This window comes from Eurosta solidaginis, chromosome 2, assembly GCF_040869045.1.
Source record: "Eurosta solidaginis isolate ZX-2024a chromosome 2, ASM4086904v1, whole genome shotgun sequence".
NCBI classification, from domain to species: Eukaryota; Metazoa; Arthropoda; class Insecta; order Diptera; family Tephritidae; genus Eurosta; species Eurosta solidaginis.
Window position 1 is genome coordinate 46,407,315 of NC_090320.1, and position 25,124 is coordinate 46,432,438.

The window sequence follows — 25,124 nt, forward strand, 5'->3', positions numbered from 1 at the left end:
GGTACTGTTCTTTGAGTACTGGATTCACCGGGTAATTCCTGGCATAAACGTCCGACGCCTGTTTGTGGATGTCATGATGCTTAAACATGGAACAACAGAAACTGTTTGGTTAGCATCTCATTTCTCTCCCTGATGGGGAGTATTCTCGCCTGATTATGTAGATGGTGTTCTGGGGACATAAGAACACATCCCGTGGCGGTTCTCAGAGCGGTATTTTGGCAGGCCTGTAGCTTCTTCCAGTGGGTAGGTTTTAGGCTTGGCGACCATATAGGGGACGCGTAGCATGCAATCGGCTGGCCAATTGCTTTGTATGTGGTAATGAGCGTTTCTTTGTCTTTTGCCCAATTACTGCCAGCAATTGAGGATTTTATTACGGCTCTGGATTTTCGTACAATTGCGGCTGCATGCTCACCAAAATATAGATCCTGATCAAACGTCACACCCAAGATTTTGGGGTGTAGGACAGTCGGTAGCGTAGTGCCATCGACGTGGATGTTCAAAATGGTTGACATTTGGGACGCCCATGTTGTAAATAACGCGGCGGATTTAGTCGGTGATAATGCCAGGCTTCGCGAGGCGAGATCAGGGAGGTAGCCGTTTATTCTGTTGCAAAGCTCATCGATCTGTGGGCCTGGGCCTGTGGCCATTATTGTGCAGTCATCATAGGAAACCATAGTAACTCCTTCTGGGGGCGAACGTAGCTTTGATATGTAGAAGTTAAAAAAAAGTGGGGATAGGACACCACCCTGTGGCACCGCTTGTTTAATTCTTCTTGGTTTTGATGTTTCGTTTCTAAATTACGCCGATGCCTGCCGACCACCCATATAATTTGAGCTCCACCTTTTAAGACATGGGGAAGGGTAGACCCTTCCAGGTCTTGCAGTAACGTGCCATGGTTGACCGTATCAAAAGCTTTTGATAGGTCTAGCGCAACGAGTACTGTTCTATGGTGGGGGTTTTGATTTAAACAGCAATTTATCTGGGTGCTAATGGCATTTAGCGTGGTGGTGGTGCTATGGAGTTTTCTGAAGCCATGCTGATGACAGGCTAGCTGCAAATTTGCTTTGAAGTAGTAGCAAAATGACTTCAAGCGTCTTGGCTACTGGCGATAGGAGAGATATCGGGCGATATGACTCTCCTATGTTAGCTGGTTTACCAGGCTTGAGTAGCAGGACCACCTTGGCCATTTTCCATTTTTGGGGAATGACAAAGGTAGAAAGAGACAGGTTGAAGACGTGCTAAATATTTGAAACCCTCTTTCCCTAGGCTTTTAAGCATCGGCATGTCTATGCCGTCTGGGCCCACTGCTTTGGATGGTTTAGCATGACCGATGGCATCCTCAACCTCTTTGGCGGTGATGGTAATTGGTGACGCGCTGAAATTATGTTTATGTGCATGTCTGTTGGCCCTCCGTCTATCTCTGTCGACCGTAGAATGCATTATATATTGTCGGCAGAAAGCACTCGCGCATTTTTTCGCATCCGACAGCACTTTATCGCAAAAGGCGATGGAAACTTTGTCATTGTGCCTAGAAGGATTCGATAGGGACTTTACGGTGGACCAAAGTTTACCTACACCGGCAGAGAGGTTACAACCGCAATCTGATGCGTTGGTTTATATCCCTTACTTGGAGGTCGCCGGGATCGAGCTGTCTTATGAGGTCACGTTCTTTCGCTTCTTACGGCCTCCGCCTGGAAGTGGGCCGAATTTCGGGAATTCTACCGGCGGGAATGAAACGAGCCGAGGCGGATTCAATGGCCTTGCGGAAAGCACGCTCCCCTTGGCGGGCATCAGTCGGGATAGGGAGGGCAGCAAAGCGGTTGTCTGTAAAGGATTTGTATTCGTCCCACTTTCCTTTTTTAAAGTTTATGAAAGTGCGTTTTTCTGTGTCGATGAAGTCGGCGGTACGCTCGAGCGAAATAAGTATAGGCAGCTGGTCGGATGTCAGTGTTACCAGCGGCTGCCAGTTGACGCAGTTTACGAGTCCTGCGCTCACAATTGATATATCCGGCGAACTGTGACAGCTTCCTACCATACGTGTGGGGGCGTCTCCGTTTATTGTGCAGAGCGTCGTTTTTTCGATTTGATCCGCCACCATCTCACCCTTACTGTCTGCCCGCAAGTTTGAATGCCATAGATCGTGATGGGCATTGAATTCGCCTAAGATAATGCGATTGTTGCCAGTGAGTAAGGCGCTGATATTAGGGTGGTATCCACTGGGGCAACAGGTGGCAGGAGGGATGTAGATGTTAATGATTTCTAGGTTTGCAACGCCTGACCGGACAGATAAGCCTAGACGTTCTAAGACACTGTCCCTGCGCCCGATGTTGGGTTCAAATATATGATATTGCACAGAGTGGTGTATGATAAACTAGAGGCCGCCTCCATTTCCGCTCTCGCGATCTTTTCTGTGGACATTATACCCAGAACAGGTCTGCAGAGCAGATCTTGCTGTGAGTTTAGTCTCTTGAATCGCAGCATTTCGGATGCTGTGCCGCTTGATGAAGTCGACTATCTCCGTGATCTTCCCAGTTAATCCATTACAGTTTAACTGCAGAATTCTGACGTCGTCAATCTGGGAGTAAGTGACGGGTGACTACGCCTGGGTTGTGGAAGGCCAGGACGCAACTGCTGTTGTGGTCCTGGGACTGGGCGTCCTTGGTCAAGCATTGGGGTACCCGGTAGATTGGGGTTTGCGACCTGGCAACATGGCGCAATGAAACCCGTCGGGGGTTGCCGTCGCGGAGACCAGAACATCTAGGAAAGTGGCACCGCCCAAGGCAGGAGCTGCATTGGGCGGATGTCGCAAACATATTTATTCTGTGCTGGCAAACGGGGCTAGGGACTAAGTGTCTGTTTCCCTGACCTACACGATTGCTGCCGGAAAAGAGGGGGGGGGGGGGGGGGGGTGGGAGAAGACGGGGGCAGGGGCTGATGCTCAGCATTGCTACCGACTCTACTACGAAGATAGTAGTTATGAGTGGTAGCAGCTGTTTGGCTTGTTGGCGCCGCGGGGCGCGAGCAGAAGCGGGTACTAGTTGTGGCTTGCTGAGCAGCTGGGATGCTGGAAGGTAGTGGAGGGGGGGGGGGGCTAAGGCGCAGACTACGGGACGCCCTAAGGCGTGAACAGCAAGGAACCACAAAAGATTTATAGAAGTTACGTGGACGTCTGGTTTTGGGATCTAGCCCAAAACATCCTGTCCGATGCAACCATCCCTTACACGAGACACACTGACAAGAGTATGGCCGTCCTAAAAATATTCTTTTCCGTCAGATGCAGCAAAACCATTTCTCAGGACCGGGGTCAGGAGACGGACCCGCGTTGGGTTCGATATCTTCCCGGAGCAAGAGAATATGTCCCACTGCAAGGAGCTGCTGGGAGGATGACAATTTGTGGGAGGGACGCAACAAATTAAATGGGGTTACATTGAAATGACAGTCCTTGGTCGGAAAAATCCCGAGTCGCTCCGGTACATACAACCGACTGCCGTGGGAAGCGCTCCTGGACAAATCTTAATGATCGTTACTGTACTAGGATAGGGCGCTCGTACTCCTTCTGCTACATACACTTATCCACTCTTTTGATTCTTATTGAATTTCCCCTACTTTCGATCCGCAAGTTGAAACTTCTTGGTCGTACGTATACGCGTCCAAAATCAGAAAATACAAATTTTATGCATTCTGGATCCCCCTTTTGACATCTCTTGCAATATTCTCGGACGTGTACAAGCAGCTGTGAGTAAAGAACTCACGTTTTGTTATTACCGGCTAATATATCACGACGAAGGACACTGAAGATGATTGTGCTGAAACCGGCATGTTGCCGGTTGCAAAAAGCATGTCATCAATCTCGCGAGCTACCACTTCAATATTGCAAATATTGCCAACTCAAAAGATGGACTACATAACAACCCTGGCTTTTACAAATTGGCCGCATTGGCATCGCATTTCGCTGCGTACCGCGTCAAGCGAAAAACAATTCAGTTTTCAACGGCGGAAAGCAACGACGTGCTTCGGTCGCAGTGCGTGAAGTCAGTTGCAAAATTGAAATACATTTTTTAATTGCCACACAAAAGCATTTACTTTTACGTCGCCTTGAACGAAATATAATTTTAATTAGTTCTAAGCAGTTCATTGTGTGTACAAAAGAATATTTTGCAAAGCCGGCTCCACTTGGAACGAGCGGGCGTAGTGAGCGTCTTATACATACATAACTTTATATGAAAAGTGATAAATAAGAGTTAATACATTTGTAAACGTTAAGAAGGTAAGTAATTTATTGTATGCATCATCAAACAGAGGTTTTAAACGTGTTTTTTGGAAGATACAATGTTATATATGTGAAGTTTGGGGCAATCAAATTTTTAATGTAAAAATCAGCGAAGCGGCGTTCGCCGTTTTTCGCTGTGCAAATTAAAAATGGCGCACTCATGTGGCAGCGGCAAAAGAGCGAAAATGAGAAGGTAAACGGAAGCCAAAGAGAAAATAAAACGACAAAGTTTGCGAGTGGGTTTTTGCATTAAGAAATCTTTATTTGGTTAAAATAGTTAATCGTGGATGATGCCCTAAAAATCATTACACAGAAATAGAATTTTATGCAACATTTCTTAACCAAGTAAATGGTCAAGCTTTTCAAACGATGTAGTGCTATACGATATCTAGCCATTAAAGTTCTGAATTCCTTTACAACTGTATACAGGGTGCGTTACAAATATTAAAGTAGTGTAGATACACATTGGCGGCATTTTTGTACTATGTGCGATCACTTTTGATGTAATTTAAGCAGCAAATAAGACAATTTTTTGTTAGTTTAAATCAATATCTTTCGTTAGTTTGTTATAATTAAAGATTCTTACTCATTTATGATGTTAAAATGATTTCCCCTGGTTTGTTTATATTTTTAGTCTCTCTGAGCCAAAAATTTAATGAGCGTGTATAATAGATAAAACGAGCAGAAGGCGCCAAAAATTTCATGATTGTAGAGCGTATGCTAGTGATGTGAAATATAAATACCTGAATAATTTTACATATCGATTTTAGGTACGCTGCCTCGTAAAATAGTATTTTTTTTAAAACGGTTTTATTTAGCTTGACTTCACAGGCTGCCGGTTAGCACGAATTTTGTAATCGAAATTTTAGTAACTTCCTGACAAGCTACAATCAGAACCCGATGACAATGCAATAATAAGAAGAAAACTCCGATAGTTGACGCATGGATCGAAATATTTCAAAAAATCGTATTTGTGGTCCGATTTGGTTCATATTTGGAACACATAATACGTACGTGAATAGAAAGCGATCGATAAAAAAATCGCCGCTAGGTGGCGCATGGATCAAAATATTTCAAAAAATCGTATTTGTGGTCCGATTTGGTTCATATTTGGAACACAATACATAGTGAATAGAAAGCGATCGATAAACAAATCGCCGCTAGGTGGCGCATTTATCGAAATATTTAAAAAAAATCTTATTTGTGGTCCGATTTGGAACATATAATACATATAAGAAAGGAAAGCCCATAAGAAAATAGCCGCTTGGTGGCGCATGGATCGAAATATTTCAAAAAATCGTATTTGTGGTCCGATTTGGTTCATATTTGGAACACATAATACAAACAATAATAGAAAGCGATCGATAAAAAATCGCGGCTAGGTGGCGCAAGGATCGATATATTAAAAAAAAAAGTATTTGTGGACCGTTTTGCACTATATTTAGAACACAATACATACAAGGATAGAAAGCGACCTATGAAAAAAAACCGCCGATAGGTGGCGCACGGATCGAGATATTAAAAACAATCGTATTTGTGGTCCGATTTGGTCCATATTGGAACAAGTATTACACACAGTCGGGTAGAAGTGACATCAAAATATTTTTTGGAGTTCGAGGAGGGACAAGCATACTTGGCGCAGAGTCGAGTAAAAAGTTTTTGGAAGGATTATGTATTGAGGTTATAACAAATTGTCAGGACATAGTCCTTGTAATAATGAGTCACTAAATGAACTATGTAAATGGAATGAGAAATAATAGGCAGTTAAATAAAGACTAAAAACTTGAGAATAAAATAATAAAAAAAATTGTTTTAAGTTAAACGGTTTTATTGAAAGCAATACTTACATGAGGTAATAATAATACTAAAAGCTAGAAAATAATTAGCTAGGCCCTAGGTATACCAACTGAACCTTAATCAGGTTATGCTACGCCTCACATTTTTATAAATTATTATTACTTCATGTAAGTATTTATTTATATATATTTAGCTATGATATTACAAAACCTTACATACTAGATAACAATACCTTGTATGTATGTATGTATTTATTTGAAAATTTGTTCCTAGCACAACAATTTTGACAAATTATTTAACAGTGCTAGTCATGAATAGCATGAGCTATAAAAATTGAACATTTATAATAATAATAAATTTGATTAATCAAATTAAATTAAATATAACGGATAATAGTGAAATATTTATGTATGTTAATGTAAATCTTAAAACTAAAGAAAAGTAATAAATATTAAAAGACAGCAGTAGAGATGATAACCTTTGGCTGGTTATAGATCGAATAGTATTTAACAAATAAAGAAAGATGACACAGAGAATGGAAAAGGATTAGAAATGAACAATTTAACAACAGTATATACAGTACAATAAAACTTGTCTTACAATTATAAACTTATTAGAGGGATGGTAACTAGTCCTTTCTTGTTCGGTGAAATTTTATTTAACGGTACCTTTCGACGATCTAGACATTTTCAACTGCTTCATATAAGCAAATGCAGATCGAATTTTGAAATGCACGAACCTCTTCGTTGTCTGTGTACTGACTTCAATAAGCACTGCAAAAACATTGATAAGTGTGACACACTACGTAATAAAAAATATCTGCTGACTACATTAAATACGCAATGATTTGGGTGTGTGGCTTGGAATCACGAGCTCCAGTAACTTTGTGCGGGTGGCTTGGAATCACGTCCTTTCCAACATCCCACACATCGCAGCCCTACTTGTGTGTCAAATATACATCAGCTGCTCGAAATCACGTCTTATCACCAGCTTCAGTAACTTTGGGCGGTTGGCTTGGAATCACGTCTTTTCTCCCACACATCGCAGAATACTTGTTATGTGTCAAATATACATCAGCTGCTCGAAATCAAGTCCATTCCGACAGCACTAATAATCAATTCCCGTTGCCCGGCATAACAGTCCATCCCGACAACTGATTTAATAATGTATATATGAACATATTTTATAATATAATTTTGTTCAATTTGTAGACTAAAATAAATAAATAAAAACAAATTTAAACAAGCAAGGACTTGAAAATAGGAAAATTGGAAAAAATGTCCACATGAATATTATTATAGTAAAGTAAGTTAAAGTCAGCATTCGTGTTATTGGCTGAGCATAATTGCGCCTACAATATTCAATATGAAAAAGATCAATAAAACCGTTTAACTTAAACAATTTTTTAAATTATTTTTTAGTTGCCGTATTTAGAAACATTAGTATTTTTGTCTTTCCGGAAATTCCAATACCAAAAGTAAAGATATTAGTAATAAAGCGATCAAAAAAGACTTCAAAGAACATTGCTAATTCGGCGGAATGGCTATAAATTGCAAACGGATGCGATTATCCGCAACCGCTCTTTTGCCGACATTGTGTAATGCATTCCTTGAATCAAATAGGTATATAGACGGCATGCCAACCATCACCGCCAAAGATGTTGAAGAAGTCATGGAACATGCTAAACCATACAAAGAAGTAGGCGCGGAAGTGACTTCTATTCCTTTACTTCCTTAAAATCCTTGGGGTGACGGATTAAAATAATTGGCTTTCGTCATCCCTGAATAATGGAAAATGATGGTTCTGCTTCTAAAGCCTGGGAAACAAGGTAAAGTTAACGTAAGAGTTCAGCCGTTTGATGAAAAGGCCTTCAGAGACATCCTCAAAAAGGTTGCGGACAGTTTTACGAGTGATTGACCGGTGAACCCCGTTCTTAAAAACAATTACCCTAAACTCGCAGTGGGGAAAGCAACCTCCCCAGGGAGACACGCATCACTGTTGTTGTTAAAGCACCTGCTTCTTAACAGCCAAGGCTGCGGTTACCCCAAGTTCCTCATGAATGTAGGGGGTGGGAGGGCGGTATGGCCTAGAAGGTTTCATGTGGTCATACCAAATCGTTCCCGAGATGGTCGGGCTAGTACTTTTATGGTGCTTGTGACCGGAACGTACCGGTTCTGCATCCGGCAAAAGACCATCAACATCGATAATACTCCCCAAGGCCTTCAACAAGTTTCTTGTCACACAATTTGTCATCGCGACGAAGTAAGGTAACGGGTACAGAGTTGTCGTAACCATTTCCCTCCTTGTCGCGCCCTAGCTTGCAAAGCGGGTAAAAAGAAATATGCTGCCTGAAATTTGTGTCTGTATGAACTGGGACAAAGGAAACCTGTCATGGTTACTCCTGTTAAAGGCTGATATGCTATGCTACCAAACAGCGGAATTATTCTTAGCCCACAAAATTTAACAAACAAAAATGCTTAACTTTGTATGTCTCAATAGTTTTCCACATATATGTAATTCAATGTAAACAAATAAATTAAATTAAGAAGATTATTAAAGTTTTTTTTACAATTAAAAATTTTTTCATTCACAGGTATCAAATCTTGCAGCAATGGAGAATGGCAGTGGCAGTGTGGCTGGGAGTGGTACCTCTATTGAAAAAATGTACCAGAAGAAATCGCAATTGGAACATATTCTTTTGCGTCCCGATACGTATATTGGTTCAGTGGAACATGTAACAGAAACTATGTGGGTATATAACGAAGAAAGCAATCGTATGATACAAAGGCAAGTCACTTATGTTCCTGGTTTGTATAAGATCTTCGATGAAATTCTTGTAAACGCTGCCGACAATAAGCAGAGGGACAAATCGATGAATACAATTAAGATTGATATCGATGCGGAAAAGAATACAATTTCGATATGGAATAATGGTCAAGGTATACCAGTTACCATACATAAGGAACATAAAATGTATGTACCAGAAATGATTTTCGGTCATCTTTTGACGTCTTCAAATTACAATGATGATGAAAAGAAAGTGACTGGTGGTCGTAACGGCTATGGTGCCAAGTTATGTAACATTTTTTCAACCAGTTTCATGGTTGAGACGGCAACTAAAGAATACAAGAAAAGTTTCAAACAAGTTTGGGCAAATAATATGTCTAAAACTACTCCACCTAAGGTGAATATCCTCAATTTTTGCATAGAAAACGACCGTACTTTGCAGAATTTTCAAAGCAAGACTACCCTAGCCAAGATTTAGGTATATTTATTTTATTTATTTATTTATTTATTTATTTATTTATTTATTTATTTACAGTCTTGTAGATATATTTCTTAAATTTCTAAAATTACATCTATGAGATCTCTATGTTATTACAATTGATTTTTGTATTTACATCATTAAATTATCTAAAAGGCATTCTTTTGCAGTAGTTGAACAATAATTTCTTAAATTGATTGCTATTTCGACATTGTTTTATATCATTTGGTAGCTCGTTGTATTCTCTTATTCCATCGTAATATATATTTTTTATGTCGAATTCCGATCTTACAGCTGGCAAATGAAAATTGTTTCTATCTCTCGTTTGATAAAAACAAAACCTAAACTTAAGATATTTGTACAGAAATTTGAGTTTAAGACAGAACCTAATAGGGTGTTCAAATGCTAAGTCTGCTTCAAAAGTCAGTGGGTTAGTACATTATTTTTAATATTAGTCGGACTGCCTCTAGTTAGCTAACTCGCTTGATTTTCATTTCGGTCGTTTTCTATTCATTTTCAAATGAACTGGAAGTTTTTAAAAATATTTTTTCATTTGATTATAGATCAAGGAATTTGCTGGGACCGATTTCACGAGAATTACTTTTAGTCCTGACTTAACCAAGTTCAAAATGGATCGTCTAGATGATGACATTGTTGCACTAATGAGCCGTCGGGCTTATGATATAGCTGCGGCAACAAAAGGTGTGGGTGTGTATTTGAATGGCAAAAAGTTGCCTGTAAAGAATTTTAAGGATTACATTGATTTGTATGTTAAGAATAATGAAGAAACAGGTGGACAGCCAATTAAAATTGTCCATGAACAAGCTGGAGAACGTTGGGAAGTGGCTTGTTGTCCTTCGGAAAATAATTTCCAACAAGTTTCCTTTGTCAATTCTATAGCCACCACCAAAGGTGGTCGTCATGTTGATTATATTGTAGATATGATAATAAAACAATTGATTGAAGTTGTTAAGAAAAAGAACAAAGGTTTGTGTTTGTACATAATGCGTTACATTTAAATTCTTCATACAACTTGTTTCACCCTTTTAATTATTAATAGGTGGCATTAATATAAAACCGTTCCAGGTGCGTAATCATATGTGGGTTTTCATTAATTGCCTTATCGAAAATCCGACATTTGATTCGCAAACCAAGGAGAACATGACTTTACAACAAAAAAGTTTTGGTTCGAAATGTGTGCTATCTGAGAAATTTATTGCCAATGTGTCAAAGTCTGGAATTGTTGAAGCTGTTTTGTCATGGGCCAAGTTCAAAGCACAAAGTGAGATTGATAAGAAGGGTGGCAGAAAATCATCAAAAATTAAGAACTTACCAAAACTTGAGGATGCTAATGAGGCTGGAAAAGCTAATTCATATTTATGTACACTTATCCTAACTGAAGGAGACTCAGCCAAGTCGTTGGCTGTATCTGGTTTAGGTGTTATAGGACGAGATTTGTATGGAGTTTTTCCCCTGCGTGGTAAACTGTTAAACGTGCGTGAAGCTTCATTCAAACAATTGGCAGAGAATGCAGAAATTAATAATCTGGTAAAGATTATTGGTTTGCAATATAAGAAAAAATACACAACAATGGATGACTTAAAATCATTACGCTATGGCAAAGTAATGATAATGACTGACCAGGATCAGGATGGTTCACATATTAAAGGTTTACTTATAAACTTCATACACACAAATTGGCCGGAGTTATTGCGCTTACCATTTCTCGAGGAATTTATAACACCTATTGTTAAGGCAACAAAGAAAGATCACGTGCTTTCATTTTATTCGTTACCAGAATTCGAAGAATGGAAGAATGATACACCAAATCATAGTGCGTACAATATCAAATACTACAAAGGTAATTTATTTTTTAAACAGCTAAAACTACGAGTCTTAAAAACGCACAATTATCTTCAAAGGTTTGGGTACCTCCACTTCCAAGGAGGCTAAGGAGTATTTCCAAGACATGGAACGTCATCGCATCACATTCAAGTATGATGGTAGTGTTGATGATGACGCCATTGTCATGGCTTTCTCCAAAAAACATGTGGACGCGCGTAAAGAATGGTTAACATCACATATGGATGAGGTAAAACGTAGAAAGCTGCTTGGTCTACCGGAACGCTATCTATACACAAAGGGCACTAAACACATTACATATTCAGACTTCGTTAATCTAGAATTGATACTTTTCTCAAATGCGGACAATGTACGTTCTATACCATGCTTGGTCGATGGTTTCAAACCGGGTCAACGTAAAGTTATGTTTACATGTTTTAAACGTAATGATAAACGTGAAGTTAAAGTGGCACAGCTATCCGGCTCAGTGGCTGAAATGTCTGCCTATCATCATGGGGAAATGTCACTACAAGCTACAATTGTTAATTTGGCACAGAATTACGTCGGTTCAAATAATATAAATTTACTAGAGCCCCGTGGTCAATTCGGTACACGTCTTCAAGGTGGAAAGGATTGTGCAAGTGCTCGTTATATATTCACATTGATGTCACCATTAACGAGACTTATATTCCATCCATCTGATGATCCATTATTAACATATGAAGTTGATGACGGTCAGAAAATTGAACCACAGTGGTATGTGCCGATTATACCGATGGTACTGGTGAATGGTGCTGATGGCATTGGCACAGGTTGGTCTACAAAAATTTACAATCATAATCCGCGCGATATTATACAGAATATAAGACGATTGTTGGCTAACGAGGAACCGCTTCCAATGCATCCATGGTCCGTATTAGTTATAAGAACACGTGTTTGTTGTTTGATATGATCGTAATGTCAATTTAATTATGTTTTTTAGGTACAAGAATTTTAAGGGTAGCATTGATTATGTTTCTGATGGCCGTTACCTTTCATCGGGAAACATACAAATCGTTCAAAATAATAAAATTGAAATATCAGAATTACCCGTCGGTACTTGGACACAAACATATAAAGAAAGTGTGCTAGATGCACTTTCTAATGGTGAAAAGACTAAAGCAGTAGTTGCAGATTATAGAGAATATCATACTGACACAACCGTACGTTTTGTAATTTCCTTCACACCGGGTGAATTTGAACGCATACAAGCAGAAGAGGGCGGATTTCATCGTGTTTTCAAATTAACCTCATCATTATCTACAAATCAAATGCATTGCTTCGATCAAAATAATTGTTTACGTCGTTTTCCCACATCGATAGATATAATCAAAGAATATTTTCCAGTACGTTTGGAGTTTTATTCAAAACGTAAGGAGTATCTGATGGGTCAATTAACTGCCCAAGCAGACCGTTTGACCGATCAAGCACGCTTTATAATGGAAAAATGTGATCGCACAATTGTTGTTGAAAATAAGAAACGCAAGGTTATGATTGATGAGTTAATCAAACGTGGCTATAAGCCAGATCCAGTAAAGGAATGGCAACGTCGTATACAAATGGAAGATGAAGAGGAACCTGATGATGAAGAAGAAGAAGTCGAAGAGAGCGCCCTAACCTCGGGAGTGAAAAAAGAGAAAAAACCTGTGGATCCAGAGAAAGCCTTTAAGAAGTTGTCCGATGTTAAGAAATTTGATTATTTGCTTGGCATGTCTATGTGGATGCTTACGGAGGAGAAGAAAAACGAATTGTTAAAACAGCGCGATCAAAAGTTATCAGAACTTGCAGCACTAAAAGCTAAAACCGTTCAAATGTTGTGGCTAGATGACCTGGATGACTTCGAAAAGAAGCTTAATGAACTTGAAGAGCGTGAACGTCTCGAAGAATTGGGCGTTAATAAGAAACAGGCCAAAGCACTATCTGCAAAGTCAAAGGCCTTAGCTGGTACTTTGAAGAAACGTGCCGCTAAAGGTGGTAATGAAGATATATTCCCTGATCCAAATGGTATTAAGATAGAATTTAAGGTAAGTGTGTGACTAAGTACCACTACATTGATTTATTAATGATATTTTACTTCGATTAATAACATTATAGGTCACTGATGAAATGATGAAAAAGATTTCCGCTGCAGTGGCAGTAGCGTCTAGACCTAAAGTTAAAAAAGAAAAAGGTGAAAAAGATACGAAGGCCGGCGCCAAGGGCATAAAGAGCGAGGATGTTGATGAGTTTGATGCTATGGTCGAAGGTGGATCGAAGGGACCTAAGGGCTCGCCAGATGCCATGAAAAAAACAAAAACTAAAGCAGCAGCAGGTGGTGATGGAGAAAAGAAAAAGAGAGTGCGCAAACCCAAAGAAGTAGATGGAATGAAGCAAACTAAGTTACAATTTGGCAAAGGGGTAATTTTCCTCAACCATTTATACAAAGAACTGCTGAAATCAACGCAGTTAATAAGTTGCTAAGATTGTTTTATCATCTTTTTTTTTAGCGTAAAAAGAAGCGTAGTTCTTCGGATGAGGAAGATGTATCAGGAAGTGATATTGAAATGAATGTTGCTGTTGCTCCGCGCGCTGATCGACCCGGCCGGCGAGCAACTGCCAAGAAAATTAATTATTCCGGGCTACTTAATAGTGACGAGGAACAGAGTAGTGAAGGTGAGTTGGAATTTAGAGATAACGAAGGTGTCAAAGAAGTATCACATCACATGGCGCACATATCTGATGCCGAAAATGGTAGTGATGTTGATGGAAATGATGCGTTAGTGGTTAGTGAATCGAATGAATCGCCAGTAAAGAAAAAGCCAGCGGCGAAACGTCCGCGTAAGAAAGCAATAACAACAAGTGATAGTGACAGTGACAAAAAGGTAAGATAATATTTTATAAATAAATAGTACAAACTTATAGTGTTTGCAAACTGATTTTTAAATCTGTTTTAATGTGTTATTTTCAGCAGAAGAAAAAGAAAAAGAAGCATATTTCCGATAGCGACGATGATGATTCAGATTTTGAATGAATGTTAAGCTGTTCTTATCAGCCGTACAACATATATTAAATTTAAGAAATAAGACTTGGTGAGCACCTGAGCCAACTAAGAATTCATGTAGTTTATGAGAAACAAAAAAGGAAAAAGAGAGTTAGGATTAAAAAAAATAAAAATTGGAGAAAGCAGCAAAGTAATCATTACCATACTTTAAACAGAATTAAATATGTACATACAGAACGTTAGTCTTAATTCACCAAGGCCCTAACCAACAAATTTAAAATTTTATGGCTTCTTAAAAGTGGCATAATTTCGTTGTTTTGGTTTTAACGCTTTCAAATATTAACTGTGGTGTATCATCAAAATATAGGGCATTAATAGGCCTCTCGAAAGATAACCTAAGGATCCCAACAGCTGTTCTTATGGCTAAGTTTATGGGCTCACCATGGCCAGAGCATTCTCACATCAAATCTCTCAAGCCAGGTGAACTGCTAGGATTCATCAGAGAAGTCGGCTTGGATGGGGTGCTGTTAAGCAGTTGAGGGCACAGTAGACCAATGGTCGCAGTGCGATCCTCAATTATCTATCTTTCATATCAAAATCTGCGAAAATTGTTGGTTATAGTTTATGAATTAAGCTAACGATACACATCGTAATATAAAGAGCCTTTCATATTGAATCAATTGCCTGCCCCCCTTTTTGTGTACCCCACCGTATAAGCGCCTGGCTAAACGTGCATACTAACAACAAAATAAAATAAAAACTCAATGTAACGCCTCCTAATATTTAATAACTTTTTTTTTTTTTAGTTTTTAAACACCAATCACATCATTTATATTAAAAACAAACAACTTAAAAAATCAATGCCATTTGCGCCGCGACACATTATCGCTCACGCATATACATATACGTACGCCAGTTTTTATAATTTTAAATTTTATTTTATTAATTTTATCTGTTCGTATTAAGTGTCATTAATTTGATTCCCATTTGGAATGATTGCAATCGTATATTACTTAAACAAATGGTGTTTGAATTTGGTACATTTTTGCCAATAAAATAGTGCGGCAGACAAAAAGAACGCTAACGCTTGAAAATAATTAAAGCGCTGTACACATTTTCCAACACTATACCAGGGCGAATGCGTTTCAAAAAATGGCAATTGTATTTAAAAAAAATTTAATATATCTTAGAATGCTTCAAAAATTCAAGTTTTTTTTTTCTTTTTTGAAATATTTGTAAAAAAAATTAATTTTTTGAAATATATTATCTTTAATAATTGCCATTTTGTTAATCGTTATGCGTTTCTTATTTGTTTTCGCACTTACTGCTGACTGGTTATAGGGAATCACAAATATATTTGTCTCTTGTGTCTAAAATATTTTTGTTTAAGTTTTAAGTAAACACAAAACTTAGTTGAAAAATGTAAATACATATAAATGGTTCAACTTAAAAACTTACTCTCTTAATTGCGTGACTGATTAGAAAAAAGAGACATAGCACAGTCCTCAGGCATATATGTATGTTACCAATTTATGTTACCAATTCTGGGTAAATGCTATTGCACTTTATTACAGTTTAAATACTTAACGAAACTAATTTTTAAAATATTACGTAACTTATTGTAATTTTAATTAATAGAAATGAATTTTTTGTTTTGAAAAAAAAAAAAGCTTGCAAGATATTCCAATTCCTTATGGTGTATTGGAGTTTAGAAATCATAATTATTTTTTCAATTACTAACAGAGTTTGTTTTATAATTTGGTTTTCGTACAAAGCTTTTTGTTCCTTCAATTAACCAAAAAAAGGTCTTGTAACTTAGTCTAAAAAATATTTTTAATTCCAATTGACAGTTTTTAACAAGTTGTTAAATGTAGTTCAGAATAAGTGAATGACCAAAGCGATCTTTGTTACCCAGATTTGTGTAGCATAAATTGTCAATGCTTTTCAAGGCTTACACAAAATCTCAAACTCGAAACATTGATTCGATTGAGCAAACTTCTCAGTGCACTTTATGTTTATATACCATGTATGTACGTATGTCTGCTATCTTTATAATTATTATTATATAAACGCAGAGATGGATTTTAAGATTGAACATTTCACATATATGAATATAAGTATGTTCCACATAAGGTTATACTTAAATATTATCATTCAATTAATACTTTGATTAAAAATACATTTTAATAAAGGTAAACACAAAAAATGCATTACATTATTATTTCGCATTTATTATAACTACTTAATTGGCGCTTAAAGCAAATTAAACTTCCTTAACCCTAACGCTATAATCTTAAACATACCCATATCCATAACCATCTCAAATGTCATCGATTAATCGGGCCTTAACCTAAAAATCGTGAAAATTTCATAAAAATGAAGAAAACGCAAAAATTACAAACATTCAACAAAAAATAAGTATCTTAGTCAAAACGTATCCAAAACAGTAAATAAAATCAAAAAGTTAATAAATTCTACAACTCAAATATTTTTAGGTTATGGATATGGCGAAAAACCAATTGGTTGGCCATGACATGATTATGGTATTAGCGTAATACAATATCGAGGTCGCAGTTGTGCCATAGTGCCGTACGTTTCATTGGGGAGTCTGCTTTCCTCTGCTGTGATATTCATTCAGGTATTGAACGGTGTTCGCCAGGCATTTATCAGTTAAGGACTTTGGCGATTGAGTATGGTTGAAGATGAGGACAAACGGCGGAGTTGCATGCCGGATACAGTGATGACAGCCTGTATGATCTATATATGTCTGGAACGAGCAAACCCTACTCTTTTAGTTAGTATGGAGTCATGGGTATACCCGTGCATCGTATGTTATGCCATATCCGTATCCTGGCGCCAACCCTCCACTTCTATTCTGGCTCCAAGATCTGTTTCAAAGTATCTGTCTGTAGATATTTGCAGTTGGCGACATTCATGTGGTTGTTGTAATGTTGGGTAGCCACAAAAAAAGTTGTGAACATAAGTGTTTTGCGCGGATATAGTTTTGGTCTCCAAACCGGTGTTGGACCCACCCAGGGTAATTTTTTCGGTAATAGTCTAGTTGAGGGGTCGACTGCTAATACGTTACCAAAAATATCGAGTGAGGTGTCAAAAGACGCGTATTAATCTCGAGAACAATAATCCGAAGGCGGCATGGCGTAGCCCAGGGTTATTTTTTATGGTAATAGTCTAGTTGAGGGGTCGACTGCTAATACGCTACCAAAAATGTCGAGATAGGTGTCAAACGACGCGTCTTGCCATCAGTATTAATAATCCGAAGGCGGGAAATAAAATTTTAAAGCGTTCAAAAGATATTAACAAAAAACCGTAAAAAGACCCGCGGGTACCTCCGAAACCGGGGGTCGGATCCATAGTATTTTTGCGCAGAACACCTTTCTGCGTTGGCGGCCTTCGGCCGCGCTTATAAAAAATAACCCTGGGCTACGGCATGCAAAGTCCGGGTGTGTGGTATAACCGTGGCTACCGCCACGGTGATGTACAATTTTTTTTGTGGGTACAACACAACAACAACCACATGGAAATCGCCAACTTCAACTGCAAATATCTCCGGACAGAGGTAAAATTTTTCTTTTCCGCCTTCGGATTATTGTTCTCGAGATTAATACACGTCTTTTGACACCTCACTCGATATTTTTGGTAGCGTATTAGCAGTCGACCCCTCAACTAGACTAGTAATAGTCGACGCGTATTAATCTCGAGAACAATAATCCGATGGCGGAAAAGAAAAATTGTATCTATGACCGGAGATATTTGCAGTTGAGGTTGGCGATTTTCACGTGGTTGTTGTTGTGTTGGTACCCACAAAAAAAAATTGTGCATCACCGTGGCGGTAGCCACGGTTATACCACACACCCGGACTTGGCATGGCGTAGCCCAGGGTTATTTTTTATAAGGCCGCCAACTCAAAGGCGTTCTGCCCAAAATGCTATGGATCCCACCCCCGGTTTCGGAGGTACCCGCGGGTCTTTTTTCGGGTTTTTTTAATATCTTTTGAACGAGTTAATATTTTTATTTTCCGCCTTCGCATTATTTATACTGATATCAAGACGCGTCGTTTGATACCTCTCTCGATATTTTTGATTGCGTATTAGCAGTCGACCCCTCAACTAGACTATTACCAAAAATACTATGGATCCCACCCCCCGTTTCGGAGGGACCCACGGGTCTTTTGAACGACTTAAAATTTTTCTTTTCAGGTTTCAGATTATTACGTGTTTTTTTTTTACTTCTATATACGCTTACGCTTCAACTTTATATGAACTGCTAAGCGACAAACTTTAAATACACCTCTGAAATTGCTGCGCATAAAATTTGTCCTAAATTTCAATACGCATTATACTCAGATGTATCTGAAATATATGTTTTTGTTTCACCCTCTACACTAAATCTATGTATTCTATAAGTGTCCACAATTCATCGGAACTGATTCAGCTATGAATATGTTATACCCTATGGCCATCAGAGGGTTGTGTCTCCGATTTTCGGTGCACCCTGTGCTGTTATGTTAGTTATTTAACCACTGCCGCTAGATGGGCTCCTAAGCATTATCTAAGCGAGGATAGGCGTTTTTTTTCACGCGCAAACACGGCTATTAATACTGATGTCAAGACGCATCGTGTATTAGCAGCGTCATGCTGTCGTATAGAATTACCACCAATTGGTTGGCTATAGTATGGTTATGGTTAAGGCTTTATGCCCTTGGTAAAAGTCTAGTTGTGGGGTCGACTGCTAATACGCTACCAAAAATATCGAGAGAGAGGTATCAAAAGACGCGTATTAATCTCGAGAACAATAATCCGAAGGCGGAAAAGAAAATTTGTATCTTTGTTCGGAGATATTTGCAGTTGAAGTTGGCGATTTTCATGTGGTTGTTGTTGTGTTCGTACCCACAAAAAAAATTGTGCATCCATTATACCACACACCCGGACTTGGGATGGCGTAGCCCAGGGTAATTTTTTATAAGCGCGACCGAAGGCCGCCAACGCAGAAAGGTGTTCTGCGCAAAAATACTATGGATCCCAGCCGCGGTTTCGGAGGTACCCCGGGTCTTTTTTCGGTTTTCCGTTAATATCTTTTGAATGAGTTAAAATTTTTATTTTCCGCCTTCGGATTATTAATACTGATGTCAAGACGCGACGTTTGACACCTCTCTCGATATTTTTGGACGCGTATTAGCAGTCGACCCCTCAACTAGACTATTACCATGCCCTTAAGTGAATCAGAGTTTAATCCTGCAACTTCGGTCGCTTAAGCTGGGAAGAGCAGCAACATTTTTTATTATCGAACAGTGACAAGGTACTAAACATTGTGAATGATGACAAAGTGTGATCTCTTAACTCAACTGCCTGACAGGCTGTTCAATATGGCTACTTTTAAGCGTTTTGACAGGCTGTTCAATATGGCGGCGCCTATCTTCAGCGGGTGATAGAAAGCGATACAGAATGAGACAGCGATAGTCAAATACGAATCAGGTGATCCAATCACTTTGGAATTTTGACGTTTATGCAGAAGAGATCACACTTTGTCATCATTCACAATGGTACTAAACCTCAAATTAAACAAGACTTCAACTCGCTCTGAAAACAGGGACTAATTTGATACATATGGCGTTATTATGTATAACGCAAAGCGACGCGAAGAGTCACTTTCACCCAAGTGAAACCAAATTCGTATCATATAAGAGCATTCATTCACTTCGGTGACTCACAGTGACTATCGGTGACTGTAGGTGATTGGCTTACGTTTTTTCGTATTATATAGCGACGCAAAGTGTCACGAACACTCATTTTTACTGTCAAAATATTCACTTGCTTCTGGGTCGCGTTTGCTTCATTCACTTGGTTTTTTCATTGTCTTTTTTTTATAATTTTTGAGTAGAAATCTTAGCATTTCGGGAAAAAAAGATTGAAATTTTCCATAAACATAAAGGTTATATTTAGAGCTTCGTTCAATGTATATTTCATCAAAAAATTTTACAGGAATAAAAAAAATATAAGCGAAGTTTATACAAATTATAGCCAGGGACCAGAACAGTTATTCCTTTTGTAATAAAAGTCCCTCAGAAAAAATGTTGGTATGGCCTAGAAGGTTCAATGTGGTCATATTAAATCGTTCCCGATATGGTCGAGCTTGTACCTTAATGGTGCTTGTTACCGGAACATACCGGATATTTATCCGGTAAAGGACCATCAATAGCACTCCCTGAAACCTTCGGGGAGTTTCTTTATCGCTACAACAACAACAACAGTTTGTTATGATTTTTCGATAACAAGTTTCCAGTGCTAGAAGCACAAATTTTAAAGTGTCCCTACAGGTTTCAAATCCAGATATTTATGAGAATGGATTGGTGAAAAATTCGTTTCATTTGGATGAACCGTATCTTAGTTATAGGGTCGTACTTTTATTCTGTTAATAAAAAATATAAGTTTGGATTTAACTTTTATTGGTAATTCTTTATTTTAGCTCACAACTGCTAAAGAGGTGTCAAAAGACGGGCTGTGGACCCAGGATCACGAACTCGAAAGCGGAAGTTGGAAATTTTTTTTTTTAGGAGATATTTGCAAACAAAATTGAAAATTTTCACGTGGTTGTTGTAATTTTGATGATTTTGTTGTACCCACAAGAAAAACTGGGTAAAAGTGTTTTGCGCGGATATAGATTTGGTCTCCAAACCGGTGTTGGACCCACCCAATGTATTTTTTATAAGCGCGGCCGAAGACCACCAATGCAGAAAGGTATTCTGCGCAAAAATACTATGGATCCCACCCCCCGTTTCGGAGCGATCCGGGCCATTTTGCGTTTTTTGGAAATATCTTTTGACAGAAATAAAATTTGGAATTTCCGCTTTCGGATTCGTGGTCCTGGGATGAAAACGCGTCTTTTGACACCTGTCCCGATATTTTTGGACGAGTTTTAGCAATTGTGAGCTAAAGTAGAGAATTACCCTTTTATTTTCGGACTTATAAAATAAATATCCGGATTTTATTTCTTTGTGTAGATTTTTTTGAAAAAGGATGCATGATTCGTCATGAAAATGCTATTAGTATCCCCGGAATCCCATACAACTTCACCAAGGAATAGTTTTTAACTGGACTTTTTCGAGTAAAGAAAAAAAGCCTATTAAAATGAGTCACTGATTATAACTAATCGTTATACTATAGTTTTGTCACTATCTTTCGTCTTTCTTAGTTTTATGTCAAAAATTAATTCTGAGTAATAGGAAAATAAAAATAATAATTTTATTGTGGATTTTTTAATAACTATAATAATTATACCTCCGTGCTACTTTTTTTAAAATGTTCTTATAAATCGGTGATTCTGCTGATTCTCGAACAACGTAGTGAATTATTTCGAGTCTCAAAAGTGTAACGCAAATAATCGACAAGCATCGGTACAACTCAGGTACGCAACATATAAGCCCAGAGGAATTAGGTAAGGGGTACCACAGGGTGGTGTCCTATCCTCGCTTCTGTTTAACTTCTATATATCGAAGCCCCTCACTGCACGATAATGGCTACAGGTCCCGGGCCACCCATCGATGAGATAGGTAATAAAATAGACAACTATCTCCTGATCTCTCCAATTCTTTCGCTTCGCGAACCCTGACATTGTTACCGACCAAATCATCGGCGACTTTATTTATAACATGGATGCGCCAAATGTCGACCATATTGAACATCCACGTCGATGGCGTCACGCTACCGTCTGTCTTACACCCAAAACTCCTATGTGTGACGTTCGATTCCTAAAATCCATAGCCGTAATAAAATCATCAAATCTCTTGCCGGCGTCACTTGGGTTAAAGATAAAGAAACGCTCATTACCACTTACAAAGCAATTGGCTAGCCGATAGCACGCTACGCCTCCCCGATGTGATCGTCAAGCCTAAAGACTACTCAGTGTAAAAAGCTACAGGCCTGCCAAACTACTGCCCTTAGAACCGCCTCGGGTTGTCTTCTTATGTCCCCAGAACACCATTTACACAATGAGGCGAGAATACTCCCCATCAGGGAGAGAAATTAGATGCTAACCAAACAGTTCCGGTTGAATACGCAGAAACATGGGAATCCCAACAGACATCTGATTGATGAACCAACACCGCCCAGGGGCTTAAGGAGTAATCTCCGTAAGCATTATGAGGAAATACGGCACCTGACAATACAGCCGTATGAACCCAAAAAACACAAGTAGGTCCTCAGTGAACTCCACAAACAGGCGTCGGACTTTTATGCCAGGAATTGCCCGGTGAATCCAGTACTCAAAGAACAATACCCAAAACTTTCAGAAGAGGAACGCACACTACCCAGGGCTCAACTTCGATCTGGATGCTGTAACAGGTTAAACTATTACCTATTCAGAATCAACCCCGATATACAAAACATATGTCCATCTTGTAACTTGTCCCCACGTGACACCAACCATCTCTTCAACTGTATTGTGGAACCAAGTCCTCTAACACTTCTCAATTATGATCCACCCCTGTTGAAACAGCAAGTTTCCTTGGACTTACGTTAGAGGATATTGATGAAAATTTGTGATCGGTCGCACCTATTGGATGGGGCGAAGCACTGTCACGACAACAACGACATCAGTTCACAGCCCCGTTTGCCTATGCAAAGTATTCATTTTTTTCGATAGTGCAAAGAAGAACATCTTTGATTGCTAAAACAATGTTGTGGTTTTAGCAGCTATTTGTCAAGACTGTATTATCGAAGAATTACAAGTTACGCGGTGGTGACGCCCTATTTGCCTGAAGTGTCCACATGGTTAAAACCCAACAGGAACTACATGCTAAGCATTTCGTTGCAGTTTTTAATTTAAAGATCAGATATACTGCAACCTTACCCCTGTGCTTTCAAGAGTATTTTGCGTTACCATCACCTTAAAAGTCTCAAAAAAAAAAAACGTTACGGTATTAGTTTAATATAACAAAGAACCTTTATAAAGAGCTGTTACACTTTCAGTTAGCCTAATATCTAGTCTGATTAAAAATGATGTAACCACATCAGCTCTTGAACTATTTCACAACTTACAAAACACATCTTCCACTTACCCGCCATCACAGATCTCATCAAATGCCAACATAATATTTTCCAATACCAAACGTTTTTCTACATACAGTTAGAAGGACGTTTTTGTCATAGTACTTGGCGAAAATGCGATTGCCACAATTGTCCATGATGTACATGCCTTTGATGACATTCAATGTCGGCTCCTGGACCTCTATGCCAGAAATTGCCGTGCGAACTCCGTTCTTAAAGTTAAATAACCCAAACTCGCGGAGAAGGAAAGCAGAAGGGAGACGCGAGTCACTCTAGCTCAACTTCAATCTGGATACCTGTTACATGTTAAATTCTTACTTATCCAGAATCAACCCCGACATACAATTTGAAGGAACATTGAAGCAATGTTATGATGAAGTTCGAACAAGAAATCTTGAAACAAAATTTGGTTGAAGGAGGCTAAAGTGATACACTCAGGCATATGTTTGTTTTCTTTTATAAATTTATTTTTACATGTTCACAAAAAGTCAAGGTAATAGTCTAGTTGAGGGGTCGACTGCTAATACGCTACCAAAAATATCGAGAGAGGTGTCAAACGACGCGTCTTGACATCAGTATTAATAATCCGAAGGCGGAAAATAAAAATTTTAACGCGTTCAAAAGATATTAACGAAAAACCGAAAAAAGACCCGCGGGTACCTCCGAAATCGGGGGTCGGATCCATAGTATTTTTGCGCAGAACACCTTTCTGCGTTGGCGGCCTTCGGCCGCGATTATAAAAAATAACCCTGGGCTACGCCATGCCAAGTCCGGGTGTGTGGTATAACCGTGGCTACCGCCACGGTGATGCACAATTTTTTTTGGGGGTACAACACAACAACAACCACATGGAAATCGCCAACTTCAAATGCAAATATCTCCGGACAGAGATAAAATTTTTCTTTTCCGCCATCGGATTATTGTTCTCGAGATTAATACGCGTCGTTTGACACCTCTCTCGATATTTTTGGTAGCGTATTAGCAGTCGACCCCTCAACTAGACTATTACCAAAGTCAATAATAACAATAATAAACACTTCACATAAAAATATTACCAAACAATATTAATAATCTATTGATTTATTGCTTTACACTGTTTTCTCCATAGATGAAGTTTTCTCCATTGTTTACAATTGTTTGTAACATTTGTCAGGTGTTTCCCTGTAATATTGCAAGCTCGTTAAAACGATGGGTAATAGTCTAGTTGAGGGGTCGACTGCTAATACGCTACCAAAAATATCGAGAGAGGTATCAAAATACGCGTATTAATCTCGAGAACAATAATCCGAAGGCCGAGAAAGGAAGGAAAAGAAAAATTGTATCTTTGTCCGGAGATATTTGCAGTTGAAGTTGGCGATTTTCATGTGGTTGTTGTTGTGGTGTACCCACAAAAAAAATTGTGCATCCATTATACCACACACCCGGACTTGGGATGGCGTAGCCCAGGGTTATTTTTTATAAGCGCGGCCGAAGGCCGCCAACGCAGAAAGGTGTTCTGCGCAAAAATACTATGGATCCCACCCCCGGTTTCGGAGGTACCCACGGGTCTTTTTCGGTTTTCCGTTAATATCTTTTGAATGAGTTAAAATTTTTATTTTCCGCCTTCGAATTATTAATACAGATGTCAAGACGCGTCGTTTGACACCTCTCTCGATATTTTTGGACGCGTATTAGCAGTCGACCCCTCAACTAGACTATTACCATGCCCTTAAGTGAACCAGAGTTAAATCCTGCAACTTCGGCCGCTTAAGCTGGGAAGCGCAGCAACATTTTTTATTATCGGATAGTGACAAGGTACTAAACATTGAGAATGATGACAAAGTGTGATCTCTTATCTGTCAACTGCCTGACAGGCTGTTCAATATGGCT

At 38.8% G+C, this 25,124-nt stretch overlaps 1 protein-coding gene and 1 long non-coding RNA gene across 4 annotated transcripts; one reads left to right on the plus strand and one right to left on the minus strand.

Moving 5' to 3' along the window:
- Positions 1-3,968: 3,968 nt before the first annotated feature.
- Top2 (topoisomerase 2) lies at positions 3,969-16,403 on the plus strand. 3 transcript variants are annotated; one of them, XM_067765207.1, is made up of 9 exons: positions 3,969-4,267; positions 8,661-9,251; positions 9,896-10,319; positions 10,393-11,193; positions 11,255-12,083; positions 12,157-13,237; positions 13,308-13,610; positions 13,700-14,074; positions 14,161-16,403. In XM_067765207.1, exons 2-9 carry the CDS (start codon positions 8,679-8,681, stop codon positions 14,221-14,223), a joined length of 4,449 nt encoding a protein of 1,482 aa, XP_067621308.1. In that variant the 5' UTR covers positions 3,969-4,267; positions 8,661-8,678; the 3' UTR covers positions 14,224-16,403. The 3 variants fall into 3 exon arrangements, with proteins under 3 accessions (XP_067621308.1, XP_067621306.1, XP_067621307.1); XM_067765205.1 differs by lacking the exon at positions 3,969-4,267 and adding an exon at positions 4,529-4,700; XM_067765206.1 differs by lacking the exon at positions 3,969-4,267 and adding an exon at positions 4,533-4,700 and having other exon boundaries at positions 14,164-16,403.
- On the minus strand, positions 15,597-18,444 carry LOC137239660 (uncharacterized). The gene is made up of 2 exons (XR_010949446.1): positions 18,333-18,444; positions 15,597-17,266 (listed from the first exon to the last, which is right to left on the minus strand). It is a non-coding gene; the product is annotated as an uncharacterized lncRNA (long non-coding RNA).
- Positions 18,445-25,124: the final 6,680 nt, after the last annotated feature.

Bases quoted from the DNA above. Each gene is read 5' to 3' on its own strand.
- Top2 (XM_067765205.1), top strand. From the start codon at position 4,620: ATGGTCAAGCTTTTCAAACGATGTAGTGCTATACGATATCTAGCCATT. The intron at 4,701-8,660 runs GTGCGTTACAAA...TTTCATTCACAG, and splicing joins CCTTTACAACTGTATACAGG to GTATCAAATCTTGCAGCAAT. The intron at 9,252-9,895 runs GTGAATATCCTC...ATTTGATTATAG, and splicing joins CTAAAACTACTCCACCTAAG to ATCAAGGAATTTGCTGGGAC.